This window comes from Solenopsis invicta, chromosome 16 (genome assembly GCF_016802725.1).
Source record: "Solenopsis invicta isolate M01_SB chromosome 16, UNIL_Sinv_3.0, whole genome shotgun sequence".
NCBI classification, from domain to species: Eukaryota; Metazoa; Arthropoda; class Insecta; order Hymenoptera; family Formicidae; genus Solenopsis; species Solenopsis invicta.
This window is the reverse complement of record NC_052679.1, coordinates 23,565,886-23,585,148: the sequence shown is the minus strand read 5'-3', so window position 1 is coordinate 23,585,148 and position 19,263 is coordinate 23,565,886. Positions and strand designations below refer to the sequence as shown.

Genomic DNA, 19,263 nt, shown 5'->3' with positions numbered 1-19,263 from the left:
TAAAACTGCAACCGGGTTATATCGCTTTCGGGGATCGGGGATTTCATCTACGCCGATGGCGTCGGTGCCTACATCCGGTCGTCGATACCATTACTCCGCACTAAAAGAAGCGTAAACGTGGCATTAGGACTAGCGCAAGTCTACGCCCGCACCGTTCGCCATCTCGTCGGTCATATACGCGCCGCTCTGTTCTCTTTTATACCATTACCGCGACGCTGACGTCGCCTTCTCTTGACAGAACGAGCTAAAATCTACTAAAATTTCGCGTCCTCGAGTCTTAACGTTAGCCTTCTCTCAAGAACTGATTATTGAACCGCGAAAGACAGAAGTTATCTCAAGACGAACTTTATTTGAGTTTCCTTGCTCAATTATGATTCTAAATATAACGTGATGAATTAAAATTAATCTATTAAACCGCGTTATTTAAGAATGTATGATTAGATTCATTCGAGAAAATTTCGCGTTACTTGAAAAAATTTCTTTTTACATTTCTTTCTGTTACACTATATTAACATTTAAAATTGCCATAATTTCAGTGGGAGAAGGTTACAGCCAAGACGAGTAGTTAAAGTTTGGTAATGAATAAAAGCCAAGTTTTTATAAAGGATGCATTATCTTTAATTCTTAAATATTCTTTGGATTTCAATCTTTCAATGTAACTATCATTAAATAAAATATTCAGAGATCATAAACTTTATTTTTGAAAAAATAAAAAAAAACATTTCTTCCCATCTTGCGCCACGAGTGGAATAAATCGGCGTATCTCCGTGGGCAAGATGGAATACACTTAAAAAGTACACTATATATTTAATACTAACGTCGCAAGTGAAAACACGAGATAAAATCATAAGAAAATCGCAAAAAATATTAATTATGATCTATCTAAAATAAAAAATAATGCAATTGCCTACTTTGCTGGCTTGTGGGTAACTTTTAACGACCGAGAGGCCACATTTAAAGAGTACGCTCGATTGTGATTCGCGAATCGTGCGATACAGAGGATACCCTGCTTTCCTGTCTCGTCCTTTCCCTTTATTAATTTTTAAAATCCTCTTTAAAATTTTTTCATAATTGATAGAATTATTAACACAAGGTTATTATTATTAACATTATAAAAGTAATAAAAATGAAACTGTCAACCATAATTATTTTATTATGCAATTATAATCACAAATGCCAAATACTTTTCTTTCGATGTATTTGTTAAAAACAAAGTTTCAGCTTCCATTTTTGATATACGATCGTGACTAGAGTATGGAACATGATTTAATAAATTGTGCAAAATAGACTTTTTTATATCATATATTTTATATCATAAATGTATTGTTGAATAACAAACTTCCAAAAATTATAAAGGAACGTAAGAGGTTACATTCTCCTGTAACTATTTCTCTAAGTTATTATTTTGAACAAATAAGTAAAATATAAAATAAATACACTCTTCGCACATGATTTTTTTTATATCACAAATAATTTAAAAGGACAAATGATGCATAGATTTACAAACAATTTGAGACAAAAAATTGTTGCATAAAATTTTTCCTTGTAGAGACAGGCTTCTGTAATTTTCATAATGTAAATGTAATTTTTGCGATCTTTTTCATGTCAAATTTTCAGTTATTGATCACGTTTAATTATTAATTACTCACATCTTAATTTACTGTATTTTCTCCAAATATGTAAGTATTAATTTGATTTAATTTCTAAATATAGAAATTATATCCTTACTTTAGACAGGTAAAGAAGACATAGCAGATGTATTACAAATCCGAGATGCGTGGCGAGTGTATTTGTTCGACTGTAGTACATACATACTACAGGGTGGACTCGTATCTCCGAGTTCGAAATAGTTGCTGTGTTGACACTGTTGGGCCGTGAAGATACGAGCAAATATAGCGGAAATTGTACGCGACGGTATGTGCGTTCTTGAATTATTTATAAAGCAGCTGTAAAATATCAAAGAAAACGGAAAAGGAAATCTCATCTATTATAAATGAATAAGTAGATTGAGAGAAAAAATCTATTAAATACTTAACAGCAAAGTACGTTTCGTGAAAATTGCAAATTGCATTACCTTAAATAACGAGAAAAAATTGTTAAATAATTAAAATTTTTTAAAAATTAAATTATCTTTCCTAAATTTTCCTGATTTTATAAAATTTTAATTATTGCAAAAATTTTCTTTTTTCTTAAATAAAAGTTCCGGAGTCGGAATTATATTTCTAATTATATCAAAATTAAAAAAAAATGACACAGGAGCTCCTGGGAGTGCGCGTAAATATTAAAATGCAGATGACATTTTCATAAATATAAGTTGATTAATGAATCACAGTGAATCGATACGATTGAATAATTTAAAAATAGAGCAACGAAAGAGGGAGTACGGCCGGGGTGACCCTGCGTATAAAAGAGAATATATTCGGAGCGATTATAATTCATAAATCGTAGTGAGTTTCGAGTCTAGTCGAGCAATCGCACATACCCGCGTAGTTTTCTCTTTTTTCCGAAGAATTTGCATATCCGGTTGCGCTGCCGGCTCACGAAAATTTGCATGGCCGGCTGCGCAGCCAGGTAATGGAATTGGTATGGCAGTCTATAATCCGCATTGAGATCGACCGTCTGCTCAACCCGAAAATCAAGCGGTCTACCCTGTACGATCGATACCGATAATAACGTGCACGCGGTATGACAATATGGGGAGGTCAGAAGATTAGAAATTCCATCGCATCCATATTCACTCAAGCAGCGAACCCGATGAACATAGTGCGCATACACGAGTAAAACGATTTTTTTTTTTTTTTTTTTTTACAAATATAAGATCAATATGGAATTCATAAGAAATAAAAGAGCGCAGCTCGTAATAAAACGAGGAGCTCAATCTGTACTTTCCGCATTACAAACGGTTACGGTTAGCGAGATCTTTGTCGTCACATTAATAATAACCGATTCTCCCCGTTCGATATTTCATTTAATATTCTAGAAATCCCTTCATCTTACGAGAAGTAACTCGGAGGAAAAACTTGATTGCGTAATCAAATGGGAGGGGGGGAGAAGAGAGTGGTCGTACCCTCGAGAACCCAATATTCAACGGTTTCTCCACGGAAATTCCAAGCGATATAAACAACGAGCAGATTAGAAATTCCGCTGTATCCATGTCCAATCATTTCCATGAAAGCGAAATGCCGGCAGGTAGTCGTTAATATTCATCCCCGGCTGCCGGCGCTCTTTAGATTCGTCCTGTCCTCAGAATTGGAAAGGAATCGCAGCTCGATACGTCTCCAGTAAGAAGACAGCCCGCGCCTTTTTTTTTCGTCTCCGTGCTCGCCGAGAGCCCGCCCTCGTCCTTTTCCTGCAAGAAATCGGCTCGCCTCCACCCCATTGGCAGGATATACGTTTCGCATTATCGATGCGAAGCGAGTTCGCAGCCGCGCTCTCGAAGGTATCCCGGAATAGTAAGAAGTAAGCACCCCCGGGCGTGCGCGCGAATGTTGAAGTCTGCAAAGTGAGGAAAGGGCCGCGAAGAAGTGGCGGAAGAGTGTGAAGCGAAAGTTGGACGCCGCAGGAAGGAAGGGCATTACTGGAGGAAAGGAGACGCGCGTGAGGGGTAAGTCTCTCTCTTTCTCTCTCTCTCTCTCTCTCTGCCCGTGAGAAGAGATTCGCTTCGATTAGTAAGTAAGTTGGCGACGTAAGTTCCATCTCGCCGAGCTTCGGATTTCGCCTCTTGGACGCTCGCGAGAAGTTTCTTCTTATTTCAATATCGCTGCGTACACTACAAATCGCGAAATACTGCATTAGAGAAGTTCAGCGGGATATGTGAGAGAGCGCGGTGCGAGAGTTACATGCCCTTTCCTCCACGAGATATTAGGGACGGGCGATACCTAATATCGCGCACTGCAGAATGTAATAACGATGATAAGAAAGGGGAACAAGTGTCAAGGTATCTATTAATGATACGCGCGCTCTACGGAAATTACTTGAAAATTCAAATTACCGTCACGAGACGAGGAAGCCCGTGTAAGAGTATCACAGAGAGAAGCATGAAAATGTAGCCTTGTCATTATACCTCGATGAAATGTGCGCTAATACGAAGCGCTTCGATGAGCACCATAGTTGCTCAATTTGCTAACTCGCACGGAAAGGAAGGAAAACAGACAAGGCGAGACCCTCTTGCTCATTATTTCGAGTTTCTGTACGCAGATTCTCTTAAACTTCCTGTTTATTTATGCATAAGAGATAACTCCAAACAGACATCATTCACATTGCCGTCGCAATAAATGATGAATTATTATAAATTTATATTTAAATCGTTGTCACATACGTGAAAATGTCACACATGTAAAATAGGGCCGACTTTTAATTTTTACACGCGTGACATTTGAACGGGGTTTAAATATTCCATCATTTCTCCAATATTAGAAAGCACGAAGATAAAAGAGAATTAAGGAATGCCCTATATTTTCAATTACTGGTTTAAAATAAAGCTTCGTCCATCTTCCATGACGATTGAATTGAGTTTTTAATAAGATTTTTGAAACACGCGATATCGTCAAAAGATCCGAGTTTTCAAGAAGATACGTTCCGATATAATGTTAAACGGAAATTGAGATGTACTGTTGCTTTTCAAGACTACCAAAACATCGTTGTTCAAACACATAAAATTCAAATCAAGTATTGCGTAGGAAAATATTTCCCTCAAATCCACATTTTTCTCTTCGCACCCTTTTAATAAATAGAATTTTACGGTCACTTTTTCGACGATACATGATGATTTAATTCTTTATCCGAGCGATAATTGTTAGAAAATTATTCATTACACAGTGATTTTTTTATATAGATTGCTCTCATTTTATCATATTCATCATTTATACATTACGAATGAATGCACTAAAAAAGATTGGAATTTCTTCGGTAAGCGACATTATATCTGTAATTTTATATTTCATATTTTAAATTTTATTTAACAAAAATGAAGCAAATTACTGAATTTTTTCATTACTGCAGACTCTTTTCTTTCAACAAGCATTTTACTTTCTATTTAATTATTTATTAACTTTCGTATTAATTTACTTTACATCTGATAAATCTGAACAATTACAAATCAATATTCACGCACGTAAATATATTTTTTCATTACAAAATATTATTCTTTTATTAAAAAAAACATACATTTTATGATTTTTATAAAAATAAACACAAATAAATTTATCTAAGAACAATCAAATAGTCGTGCCTTTATTCAATTTGATTGTAGCTCAATACATATGTGAGAGCAAATAGTTTTCTGATATCGATTGTTCGAGATGACTCGAAGCCAATAACGAGATTTTGAAAAATTGTATAGTCAAATATTTAGCGATATGTGAGATCTATCAGTTTTCCATTTTTTTTTCCAGAACAATTTAATAGACTTTTATGTAGAAGTGTATCTAAATATTAACAGTCAAATAATTTAAATTGTCAATATTTCGTTAAAATCAAAGTATCCATTCGTTCTATCTCAAATAGTGCAAATACCTGTATATTTAGTTATAACTAAATTTCCAAGAGAAACAAATTGTTCTAACGAAATGGTATTAATGCATAAATCGTTGAGAGCTATCAAGAGTTATCGAATAAATACAGTTTGCACTTGTTTTTACTATAACATGTAAGTCTATACAATTTAATAATATTCATGTCCTGAAATGGTGAGATTTGGAAACGGTTCCTAAAAAAATCAAATTAAAAAGTAATACACAATTCATTTGTAATTAACAGCTTTTATGACGGACTTGTCTAAAAACGAATTATGATTTGTGTTTAAACTCATATTTGATAATTACTAACTTTGCACAAGGAATATAATATTTACGAAAATATATAACGCATAAATAATGCGTTACTGACTCGTGTTACTTTCCTCTTGCTGATGTTTCTTTTAAAACTCCGTCTTCTCTCAAGATATTAGAGCTCGCGAAGACTCGCGAATAATTAAACTACCGCGCACGGCCTAATTATAAAAATAAGGTAAGCGTATCCTATGTGGCCTACTTACCGTTTCTAAGTGGCACATGGTGAATTAAACAAGTAATACCAGAGTATGTCATACAGATAAAACGTGATTTTTTTGCAACGGTTTACTGCTCGGCTTGTGTATTTTCTTATTGACAGTGAGGTTATATGTAAAATTTTTTTCTTTATGTTTCTCATGATCAATATTTCGTGAAAAAATTATCGCTTTCTATAACTATCAAGCGATGGTCGCTAATCTCTGTAGTTCAAATTATATTGTATATTTATATTTATATTTATACTTTACAACGCTATATTTAATTTAAATTTTCATCATAATGTCCTGCAGAAAAAGAAAACTTTTTATGAGATACAACTAATATAGTCTAAATTAATAAGGAGTACACACGCATCAATAGTAATGGTTTTTCGACACTTTTATTACTTCAGATCATAAATGAATTTTAAAACATTTATTAAACTCCGATTCATAAGACATACTTTTAAGGAGGAAAAGTTAAGCTAAGTCAATTGTTTAATAATGGATTATAAACGAAAATAATTCCATGTACCCTTAAATGTCAATATGTCAATAAATAAGTCAACATGTTAATAAACTTATAAATGTTGCATGGGTTCATTTTATTATCTATTTTTTTTGTCAAAAAAAAAAGAAAATAATAAGGCCATACTGACAATGAGTATATAGGTATGTACCCAATACGACCTAAATAGGACTTTTTCTAAAAATCTTCACTGTACCTATGTAAAAATTTGAAATTGTCTCATATTTTAAATAAATGTTTAGAAATGTTTCCTACTCTGAATCTAGTCAGCTTTTAATTTTGAACTCAGCGAAAAATTTAAAAAAAGTCGCTAAGCTTAGATAGGCTATAGAAGATACAGTTTTGATAAGGCTCTCGCACGATGAATCATCTGTTATTCGTTTATATTCGCTCAGCGGCGATTTGTCGGCGAAAATCGACGCACTATTCACTGGATAGTATCTAGCCCATGAAGTGCGCAAGCCACTTAAGAGCCATTGAACAACTCGTGGCAATGCAGCGTTTCTGATACGCTCGCTTCCCAATCGTCAAGCTTTCAGACCTTCAAGGTACTTAGCTCTTTGGCCACTTGTACCCACGGGAAGGCATACGTATGTGAATACGAACGTTGCTACAGAAACAATTATCACAAAGCAGTAATTTATAATTTTCATTCTCCGTCATTCCAATTTTTATTTTAAAAGAGAATAAACTGTAAAAAGTATAGGGAAGATCGGAACTCTCGTGGATATTCGTTGCATTCCGTTCATTTATTTATAGCAAAAGAAATAATGGAAAAGTTAAAATCACTTTTATTTATAACATAGGTACTATTACCAAAGTTTTATTTAAATCAAGCAGATATTACAATAAAAAAAAAATCAGATTCAAGAGGAGGCAAGTAAATTTTGGAACGTTTCAAAATTCGTTCGATATTATAATATTCTTCAGCTTGATAGAATAAATCCAAATATAAGGTGTAAAGGAAACACATAACAGCTTCTCAAGAAAATTATGCAATTTGCAATACGTAATTATAAATATACTTTTTAAACGTTTTCTTTATACCAATTGATACTTTTAGTACATTTATGCATAAAATAATGAGATGAATCAATTGTTCTAAAGAAAATCAACTGCTACTTTTTTCTAATTAAAATGCGTCCCAAAATTTTTCCTGGGTACGATAACTATTTTCACTATGATTTTCGAAATCAGCAAGTAAAATTGAATGGAAAAAAAAGTTGAATCCAAAAATCTCTGCGTGCTTTCCTATTGACTAAAATGCATATATTATATTATTTCTAATATATTTCTTGCATTTTTTATTTTCGTAGCTTTCATAAAAAATTTTGAATAGATTTTTTATTGCCGTACAATAAATCTAACAATTTAAAAATAAAACTCATCTTATTTGTTATTCGAAAAAGTAGATATAAACGTAGATAAATTAATTTATTATCATTATTTTACGCCGAGAAGTTTTGTATTCTGAAAGAAATAAAATTATGTGACAAGAGAATTTGTATAATTCTAATAAACATAAAAATAAAATTCAATTAGTAATTAAGTACAGCTGTACGCAAACTAATTTTCTTTGAACACGGTTTGCATTAATTTTTCTTTGATATAAATGCTCTCGTGCTTCTAAATTAAAACTTTTTTGTTTGAAAATGTATTTTACACCTGACTGCGTATCGTACTTGCATTTTAATATGATTGCAGAATCTAAAACGCAAGTAGAGTACGCAGTCAAGTGTAAAATACATAATGCTTATACTTTACTCGGCTGTTGAAACATTAAGGAAAAGAATTAAATTTTATACATTGTATATCTCCGTATACACGCGTAATAGCCAATATCAAGATTGATCTGCAAATATTGCATACTTAATTATTGACAAAAATCATATTAACAATGAATTTATTAATGCTTATCAATTATGTATCACGTATTAATATGCATCTCGATTCATGATTATTTATGTAAGTGTAAATAACGTCGCGCTTAGCAAAAAATATAAAAATTATCATATTAATTGCATACATTTTGCAGCAACTCTTTGTAATACAGATTAGTTGCAGTTCCTCTTTGCGTATAAAGGAACGCAATTAGTTTTTCGATTTCGGCGGGACGCACTCCAGAAACGTATTTCAAATTTACTTTCTTCGATACAGAAGTTAGTCATTATATTGATTCCCAGTTCCAATCAGCAGGATTTTTTCTTCTCGCATAAGCGTTTCATTTGCATGCAAATAATGGCGTCTGTGGCGCAGTTTTGGTCCTTTGTCTTGCTTTACCATCGGTTCAGGTGCAAATTCGCGACAGTCTAATTCCATCGACTACAAATTGCGTTGAGCCGGCAAGTACGGAAGCGTATGATATCCGTATGTATCGATTATTCCGATTTTTTTTTTTACACTTTCTTTTATATCCACTAATTTCTTCGCCTACGAGAATCTAATCGTACGCTGCTCTTTTTCTCAAAATTCTTTGATATTCAACGCAACAGTATTTATAAAATGCTATCTTGTATAATAAAGAGAGGTATGTAATCTGTAAAAAATTTAACGCGCAGCCCATTGCAATAGATCACTGTCAGAGAGAGAGAGAGAGAGAGAGAGAGAGAGAGAGAGAGAGAGAGAGAGAGAGAGAGAGAGAGAGAGAGAGAGAGGAAAATATATAGAAGATTTGATGTAAACCGCGTTGGGGATGCACGATGAAATCTGCATGTTTTGACAATCAGAACGAAACGGTTTCAAGTACCTCGCGGATTGGCAATTTGATTGAACGTGGAAATGAGTTATCAGAAATGGAAATCAAATTTCGAAGCAGGAAACGGTAGATACGATCCAAAATCGACTAGTAAGTTCGTTGCAAGCGCGAACGCAATATATCCCGCTTTATCTGATGGCGTGATCATCCTTCGCGACAATCACATGTTGTAAGCACTAACTAGATCATACATATTCATGACGAAGTACTTCATTTATTTGCTTTCATTATCCTTCATTCCGTAAAAACCTTTTACCATTCCCTCTTTCGTTACGCTTTGTGAAGGCATACTCATTCCGCTATAGATATATCTTTATTACGACGCACTGTATTAAGGTAATAAAAAATGAATATTATTCATTTTAAAGCACAGATTTCCACAGAGCGAAAATACGTGAAGAGCTAAAGTATTAATAGATAATATTTCATATGCCGATAAAACGTTAATAGACTACGCAAAATGTAATATCTGCAGGACTGCCGGCAAAAATATTATAATGTCGCGTGCGTTTTGCCGTGGTGAAATTTGTTCGATCTGATGGCATTTGATACACGATCGCACAGTCGCTGTCGAAGTTAATAACGGAAAAAAAATATCCAACGCAGTATTCCGCTTAATCCAATAAGAGTAACACCATGCCGTTTCAAAGAAAATAACTTGTTTTACGTAAAAAAACAAAAGTAATTACGTTCAACCATGGAAACTGTTATAAAGAGAACTATCGACGAGTGACATTGATGGAGAACGGTACCATCATCCCCCGTTTGTTTCGCCCGTCACGTTGCCTGGCTGCAACCCCTTTTCCTTGCCCCTTTGATTCAACGTGTTTACCTAGGCGATTCAGCGACGTATAACATTGTAATCTGTTATACGTGGCGTCGAATGCGTTATGACAGAGGGACGGCGGTGGCGCGCATCCGACCTCCCCTTTGGCCACATTCGAGAGGAGGTGGACGACGCGCTAACGGCGCTGCGGCACCGGAGAAATTTCAGGCTTCGGAGAGCCGACGTTTCCGACTCGATGCGACTCGACAAATAATTGGCCATCCGCCAAATACCGACCCTACACGTGCTAAATGTCATCGCTCGGCGAAGTCGCTAGACGTGAGAGAGAGAGAGAGAGAGAGAGAGAAACGCGCCGTGAGACGACGAATTTCGCTTGTGATTTTCGCCGCACCGCGGTGTGACAGCAGACATGCGGCGATGGACATGTAATTCACGCGGTGGCGTGCCGAAAGCAATAGTCAGCGGTACAATAGTCAGCAATAGTTCACGCACAACTACTACTTTCGCGCGGGGACCGCGGGTCAACGACCGGTATCGGCCGGTCCCACGTCGTGTTCCCCACGTCGTTGACATAACGTTGGAGAGGACGACGTTTCTTGAACTTGTTTGCAATGTACCGCAGTAATTTGTAATTAGTCTCCGCACGAGATAATTGTTTATAATAATTAAATTCACTCGGAGAAAGAAATCGTAGAACTTTGAGGCAAAATACGACTCATCTATATATTATAAAGTCATAATAAGAATAATACATAAGTCGGATGAACTAGGAAAATATATCTAATTCTATTTGTCACGGTTTCATTATTTGAGAAATTTTATCTTTAATAATTACAATATCCTTTCCGATACACACGCGTTTCAAACGTTTGTGAATTCTCACATTGCGCAATTAAATTTGTCGATCTGTCGATAGAGACAAATGTTTACCAAATTATAAACATTGAAATTTTGCAGTCTGCCTAATTCGTTATTATAACGCAATAATGATTAAATGGAGCAATGGTTTGCGGTTTAATTGGGTAACGGGTTAAGCACACACAGGTGCAATTTACCACGAGCTAAGTGAACCGTAACGAAGGTAGCCCATCGAATGAAGTGCTTCGGAGGTCGATTGACGAGAGCAGAGCAAACGTGTCGTTAACAAAGTAATTTTTCAAACGAGCAAGCATTATTCCTGAGTTAAGCCGATGAGGGGGTTTATCGAACGTACACGTCGGCAAAACAAATAGCTATTCGGCGTACATAATTCTCCTATATTCTATTTGCGAAGTGCGCTCCCATATACGTGTGTACGTCGGACGGGAGAGACAGAAATTATATCCCGTATCCGCGCGCGCGGCATTGCAAATGAGATAATTTCCGGAGCGTGATGTGAGACGTCGTTATCCTCATAATTAAAAGTTGAGCTCCTAACTTGCGACTGCTCCATAATTCTCTTAATTATTCCGGGAGACGAGTACCTTTTCGTGTGGTCAGGCACTCGATCCATTGACCTTTTCCATTTAGTAATATTCAATATTTCACACGTTTCGCGAATAATCCTGACGTGCTCTCCCTGTCAGACCTCATAAAAACTTTATTCGCAGACGTGAACATCGCAATGACATTCGCCCCCTGTATCTCACTGAAAGTAAGAAGTAATATCCGTTCACTCCGCAGCGGTAATGCGGAGAAAACTTACGCTTCCACTGGATATGCTTTCTTAAAAATTGATGCTTTTATCATGGATATGGCAAAATCAATGGCGCTGGTGGTAGATTCTTCGTTTCGTATCGAAATAATGTCAATCTATTTTAATATTAACAAAGTTGTGATACAACTAAAAAAGATTATCCTCGTGAAGAAAAAGAAAAGTTAAATAAGAAAAACGGCGCTTGTAAAAACCGCTAACTCTCTGCGCTTTCTCTCTCTTTCTTTCTCTCTCATTTTTAAAAAGTACAAGCCTAGTTTTGATTTTGTGCAATAAAATTTATTTTCTGTAAATGCCTAACTTGTGCCTCAAAGATAACTTGAAAATTTGCTTTCAAAGGAGCACACAAATTATTTTCGATATATATTATACGATATTTTCTGATTTATTAACGATCGTTGCTCGAAGCGGGAGATTCGATGGCGTGTGGCGAAAGCATGAGGAAAATACGAGTCGCGATGCACGTACGACGAAGAGTCGTAAACCATCAGCCGTAAAGCCCAAGCATTTACGGACGCGTCGCACACTGAAATCAGAGTCTTTTCACGAGAAACTTTTTCATACCGCACTCACAGCTACAACATTTCATTCAGAAAAATTGCGACTGTAAAGTGATGAATTAAGACTGAATTTATCACAAATCGTACATTGTGTACAAGAATAATATTAATAAAAATGCGTGCGTATAAAAATTTTAGATTATAATAAAATATGATTATGATAATATTATATACGATTATGATAATATTATATATGATTTATTTTCTGACTCACTTTCTCTTACAATTAAACTGAAAGAATTTTTTAGTTGAAATACAGATATGAAAATAATTATGTTGGATCATTGAAATAATTACATTACGCTGAATTGAGGATTTGATAACTGTTACCAAATTTGATAATAGTTATCAAAATATTTTTTCAGTGCAATGTAATTATTTCAATGATCCGTTATAATTATTTTCAATTGTTATCTGTATTTCAACAAAATCGTTCTTTCCATTTCTTTTACCGTATAGAGTAAAATATATTCTACAATTTTCTATGATAATGTAAATCTCGGTTTTAGATGTACAATCTTGAAATTATACCATATATTTTAATTATTACAAATCTGTAAATCAAATTTGCGACTTACAAGAAATATTTAACGTTCAAAGTTTCGTCGAGCGTCCGTTAGTATGTGTTTTATTACAAAACAAATAATGGCAAAACAAAATGATATCTAATTGGATTAAGAACCTATAGTGCAGATTGTGATGTCGTTTGCAGTAACTGGAAAAAGGTTGAGATCAAGTGGGATCTTATGAGTCGGTCTCTTGTCCAACGTAATAACGAAATATAATAAATAGCATGTTGTTACCAGCTCTGGCAAACCTCCAGGCTGTTGCCGACATGATTCGTCGAAGGCCATAGAAGGGATAGAAACTCGGGGAATAATAACATTTGATCTAATCGGAAAAGAATGCACAAAAAAAATAATACGCCAGTAGATTTTTATATTAAAATAATTGGATTTCAAATACGTGTAATTTTTGTTGAAATATAATGGTAAACCAGCTAACAATACAATAGAGACACTTGTAGAGTGACTGTGAGACTGTCATTTTATTTCAATCTGTATCGCTTTACAGTCTTACATGATTTTATGAGAGCCCAAACATATCTTAGAAACATTTTCTCACTTTTGACACGACAATGTATACAGCTAAATCGACTTTCCGTTGTTCAAGTAGACATATTAATCTCGCAAATGCTATTTTTTTTATTCGTGCTCATAAATAGAAGAGACACTGTCCCCAACGGGTTTATTAATCCGATGAGCCATGGGTATAAAAATACGCAGCTGAGTGTCGGTAGATTTATCATGTCAGCAAACAGACGAAGACGAATGTCCCGTAACAATTAATGACTGCTACTCCTCCGCGATAACGAGAGCATTCGAGGAAAAGCATCATTGAAAGCGGTCACAATATCGTGCGATCATTAATAAAAGGGTCTAATTCGATATCAGATATTAAAATGAATACAATTAGGGAATTCAGACGGGAAAGTATATATATCAATGACAACTTAATAAGAAATATTTTTTATGTTGAATGCAATCATAAGCATGAAAAGATATCGTTGATAAGAGCGCATGTAGTATAAGATATATATTTAATGATTATGAATTTATGAACATTAAACTGTTACAATCTAAATACTGAATAAAACAAAAATATCTTGTACTGCCTAGTAAACTATGGGGCGTATTTTATTCTATAACTAAAAACATAAATCAAAAATTAAAATATAATAAATAAGTAACATAAGATATGACTTTGAGAATAATAATTAAATTTACCAAAAATGCTTCAGTCAACGCTGTTATTTTCGTATCAGTTGTTGAGTGCGCATTAATCAATACATGCAATTATTTAAATATACATAGGTTTTAACCTTAATTTGAGTCCTCTTGAACGCGTATTGAGTGACATTCTTTAAATTCTCATTCTATTCGCATTAAAATGTGCATCAAATTGTTAAATATTATCGTGATAATTTATAAAAAGCTAGTAAATGAAAAGAAGACGATGTATGCACGGATATAATTGCCCCTATGTTGATGAAATGCAAGACAATGTTAAAATCTTTAAAGTTAATATTAAAATATAATAAATTTTATAATTTTAGTTAAAAAATTGTATATTTGTTTCTTTTTATTTATATATTCTGATATTATATGTTGTATAATTTGCAGTAAATCCATTTTGACTATGTCAAGTATTAGATTGTATAATGTTTGTATTACATATCCATCTTAATTTAATTGAATTCGTAACAGGTCAAGCATGAAAACTTTAAATTGCGAGATTATCCTTGAAATCCAGTCGTTGACTTAAATCCTGTAAAAAATCCTTCTCATTTCCATTATAATTCGAGTAATTCTTTCGCCGCTTCGGTTATCTGTAAATTGATTAGCAAAGTCTGTTTAAAGTCGACTTTAACTGATGCGTAAAGCCGATTAAAATGCAACATCGGAAACTTGTTAATCTCGTTAGAAAAGTGCAGATAGTAGCAGTATAGCTGAATTATGATCCGCGAAAAGAAGGGGCGAAATTACAACGACTATAACTAGAGTTCGCGCTCGTTTCAGGCTTCACAAGCGCAACCGTTCAAATTATTTCCTCGTTCCAGAGAAATTACTATCGTGCACTTTTTGCCAAGGTTCTTTGCATCTTCCTGCCAACGTTATCCGACGGCGACCGGCACGGCCCTTCCGGTAATTTGCTTTTTCCCCTCCCGGTTTGCTTGGCTCCTTTCTGCAGTGGTGCCCACCACTCTTCTTCTTTCTTGAAAATTTAATCGCGAAGCCGCGACGTCGCCTTTAATGCGATTCTTCGCCGCGTTCCTCCTTTTACCTTGCCTCGTTTTACCGAAGTTTTATTTCGTGCCGTCGACATCCGCCGACGCAAGACTTTCTAAAAGAGCCATCCGCGTCCGTTGCGGTTAATAACGCCAACCTTTTCCGGAGGACACTCCTCTGGATCTTAAGGAAAGAGAAAAAAAAATCACACCGAGATGTTTCGGTATTGCGGCATCGATTAAATATCTCTTGCGCCATCGGAAAGGTCAAAATAAATCGGTTTTCGATATTAACGAATGCCATTTCGAGGATTGGTTAGCGAAATTAAATACGTTCTCCTACGGCCTGGAGAAAGCGGAATCACGGTCTAAATTTTGCAATCGTAAGCTAGGCTCCAGAAACCAATTTCGACTCCTACATTCAATTTCGTCTTACTTCAACTCTTCGTTCAAATACGTTAACGTTTTAAGAACGCTTACAACGACGGACGAAGCGTATAATGTGATATCCAGCCAGTCGTGAAATTACGAGATACTACAAGAGATTCTGAATCGTAATTTTTATGAAAAATCTCATCTTGGGTAATCGCGGACGTAACGAAAGCGTACTTGGCCTACGCGAGATCCCGCTTGACTTCGCGAAACGCGAAATCAGCATTCATTATTAATTTCGTTCAATTTAAAGGATAACATAATTACTAATTATGCTACGAAACATTTGACATTTTCGCAATGCTATAAACAGTACGCCCGAAGAGAACATTTTTTGCTGAAAGGCTGAATAAGGATCTGAAAATAATTTTGTTACTGCGTCAAAATAATTACGTAGAACGCTCGAGCTGATTGCTAGAAAGTCAAAATGTTTGCAGCATTACTCATCATACTTGAATGTCCATCACAATTACTTTCAGATTTATATCTAGCTAAATTGTTACAGATGCTTCGGCAAAATTATTCTTTCCCTATAAAAAGCATTTTATTTAATATCGATTATTTTTTGCTTACGATCGCAGATAAAAATCTCTAAATCTGAATCAGTGGAATTTTACTGATTTGCAGTGCTACATTTATAACTGGGTCATCAATTCACTTTTTTTTTAATGATTTTGATTAAGAAGGGGGTACTCTTACTGACCGAATCAGTTTATATCTTGTCACTGAAAAACAGTGCATATGTCGTAGGCAAATAGCAATTTTAGGAAAATAGTATCTGACTAGGCAAATAGCATTTGCCCGGTCAATAGCTTAGAATTAAAACACAAAATGCCTGCTTTAAAAACCCAATAATTATAGAATTTTTGTGTTTTTCAAGCAGGCATGTTGTGTATTTAAAGTAGAGAATTAAAAACACAAAATGCCTGCTTTAAAAACACAAAAATTATGTAATTTATTCTAACCTAACCTAACCTGGCAAATGCTATTTGCCTAGTCAGATACTATTTTCCTAAAATTGCTATTTGCCTGCGACACATATACCGCTGAATAAAATAGTTATATTACTGAAAACAGACTATTTACTGTCTTTCAGTATAGAATAATACACTGATTCCAATGTAGAGAGTACGTATAAAAATAAATAAAAATGTTTCGCGCATGTTGAAAAAATACATTTCTAAAGGGGCATATTTTTAGATTTATTAATCATTCATCTGCACGTGACTTGAAAAAAATCGGCTATCAAAGTTGAGTCCTCGTTCTAACTCACACTTAGCAGTATGCCTAATGTTCACCGGCGAAATCAACAACTCAAATTACTGTCTGCCCCCTTTCACTTCGAATCAAATTACTTAGCCGCCGGCGGTACATAGGGTCGTAATTGCGAAGGAAACTTCTCAAAAGATGCTTAAGTTCGGGAAAACTTTCTTAGGCTCATTCTCAAATTTACATTTTCCGCGTTCTAGCGAAAGGAGACTTTGCCAGTCTACCGACGACTTTTACCGATGCAGTGCCATCACCTCGGTATAATTAAACTTGTCGCATATCCTCTCGGAACATCGTATCTATTACTTGAGAATGGAGCCGGTCCCGAACTACTTCCGCCGCGGATCTATGTCGACGCGTTTCATAAAATTTCATTACCTTGTGGCAGTTATCCGCGGTTCGTTAACATGGGATTTACTTTCTGTTTGAACAGGACCGAACGGATGCGCCGGACAGAATTGGCCCTGGAATGGTAATCGCGGCGCAGCGATAATAATGGCCATCATGGCGGCCACCCTATTCCTGATGATGACATCGCTGACGATGACGGTACCCCCGATAACGAATGTACTGCCGAGGTGTGAGCCGATGGTTAGCAGGTAGCTCGCGGGTATCCTCCATGAAGATATCGCTACCACTGTCTGATCCGATTACGTCGTCCATGTAAAACCTAGTAGTCTAGGGCTTCCAGTTATATATGTTACTATGTATAGAATAGATAGTCGAATAACGATGATTTTTATTCTCGAGGAGCCTATGAAACGGAAAAGAATCGGTGAAAACGCTGAAACGGATCGACGCGGGGCTAAGCGTAATTCATATACAGTTACTTTCAACATGTTGTCTTTCGATGTAAATTGTTGATCATTAATAAGAAAACGAAAGAAAAAAACAAACAGATGTGAAGATTAAGGCAGCGTCCATGTATCGAGACATAGGCAATATGGTTACTTAAGGCAACAAGGTGAACGTGAAATTGTTACCGTGGGGATCAGCTTCGTAAGCGATCGGGATTAGACGGTGGCACAAACGTTTCAATAACGAAGAAACGGAGAAGAAGATAATGGTGATTCGAACTTCCGTTACGTTCTGAATTTAATTTTCCGACGGAACACACACACACACACACACACACACACACACACACGTCGAGTGCTGTAAGCGCTATATTTATTAGTGATCGGAGTGTTCACCAAGTGTCAAATATAGATTATACAGGGGTAACTATATGATAATTGATATAATAATGTTAGCGCAGTAACGAGCGGCGTTCTGCTCAATATTCGCTCCTTTTATGATGTCTAACAGAAAACGCATCATAGGTACCGATTTGTAATCTGTACAAATTGTAATAAATTATAATAATGAACCGTAAACCTGGCGTACCGCATTATTGACCATCACCGCCGGTACCACATCGCTGTTTCCTTTTGTTTTCATAAATTCAAACAGACCTTCTCATCATGAAGAGTAAGATCAACTGAAACGCCAGGTAAGTACATTTTACTACTTTATGCTCTCTTTCTGTTATTATTCCATTATTTTTTAGCGCATTCGTCGTACGTATATGCGTTTCTCATTCCGCATTTCACATTTTGCATGCAAACACTCGCAATCGGAGAGTAAACCGGAATAATTTCAGACTCGTGCGCTCTTAAAACTAAGCCCTAATCCTTAGAAGACATACTTCGAAACCTTTTATGCCTTCAAAGTGAGTTAATATTGATCCATCCATTTCGCGCGAGTACTCGCGTGCACGTTTGCACGAAATACTCATCGGCGCGGCTTAAAGCGTAAAAATAATTAACATTCGGCTGCGCTAACGCAACTACCTCCCTCTCGCTCCGTCAAATGTTTCTGTATCAGTTCCTGTCTCACTTTCACAGAAACGTTTTAACCTTTACGACTACCCGTGTCAATTCCATGGGAGGAATTTAATTGGACCAATCTCAGTTCGGATCGAAGTGCCCGACATTTAAAAGCACTTCTCCCTCGTCAACCAAGAGTGCGCGAAGACTTGTTCATTATGCAGTATGTTAATGCGGGGCTATCTGGTCAGTTTCAAAAGTCCTAAACCTGGTTTAGGGATTTCCAGACCGGGAATACGAGAATCCTCTTAATACTTATCATTTACAATTCAAAAACAAAGCCAGGTGAAGAGTGGCGAAAATGATAAACTTTTGTCACTTTAAACATCACGTGATATTATTTCAACGTAATTTTAATACAACTTTCGTGTAAATTTCTGTGCTATTTTGCGATGACAATTTCGCCGTACTCTTCCGAAGTGATGGTACTGAGGCGCGACGAGTAGTTTGAGAAGTCCTGCTGAATGCCGAATAGAATCTTACGGACGAGGAGGGAAAGGTAAAGAAAGAGGGGACGGGGAAAAGTAGGCGAGAGTCATGAAAATAGTCGGATT

The 19,263-nt window shown here is 35.7% G+C and overlaps 2 protein-coding genes across 3 annotated transcripts in view; one reads left to right on the top strand and one right to left on the bottom strand.

Moving 5' to 3' along the window:
* LOC105199549 overlaps positions 1–18,217 on the top strand; it is a 138,790-nt gene extending 120,573 nt beyond the window's left edge. For both annotated transcript variants that reach the window (XM_011166697.3, XM_011166702.3), the window contains exon 6: positions 17,275–18,217. In XM_011166697.3, the coding sequence (XP_011164999.1) occupies positions 17,275–17,444 (170 nt within the window). In that variant the 3' untranslated portion in view covers positions 17,445–18,217. The remainder of the gene's footprint in view (positions 1–17,274) is intronic.
* Positions 1–19,263, bottom strand: part of LOC105199559 — a 379,163-nt gene that overhangs the window by 210,861 nt on the left and 149,039 nt on the right. The gene's annotated exons all lie outside the window — the stretch shown is intronic.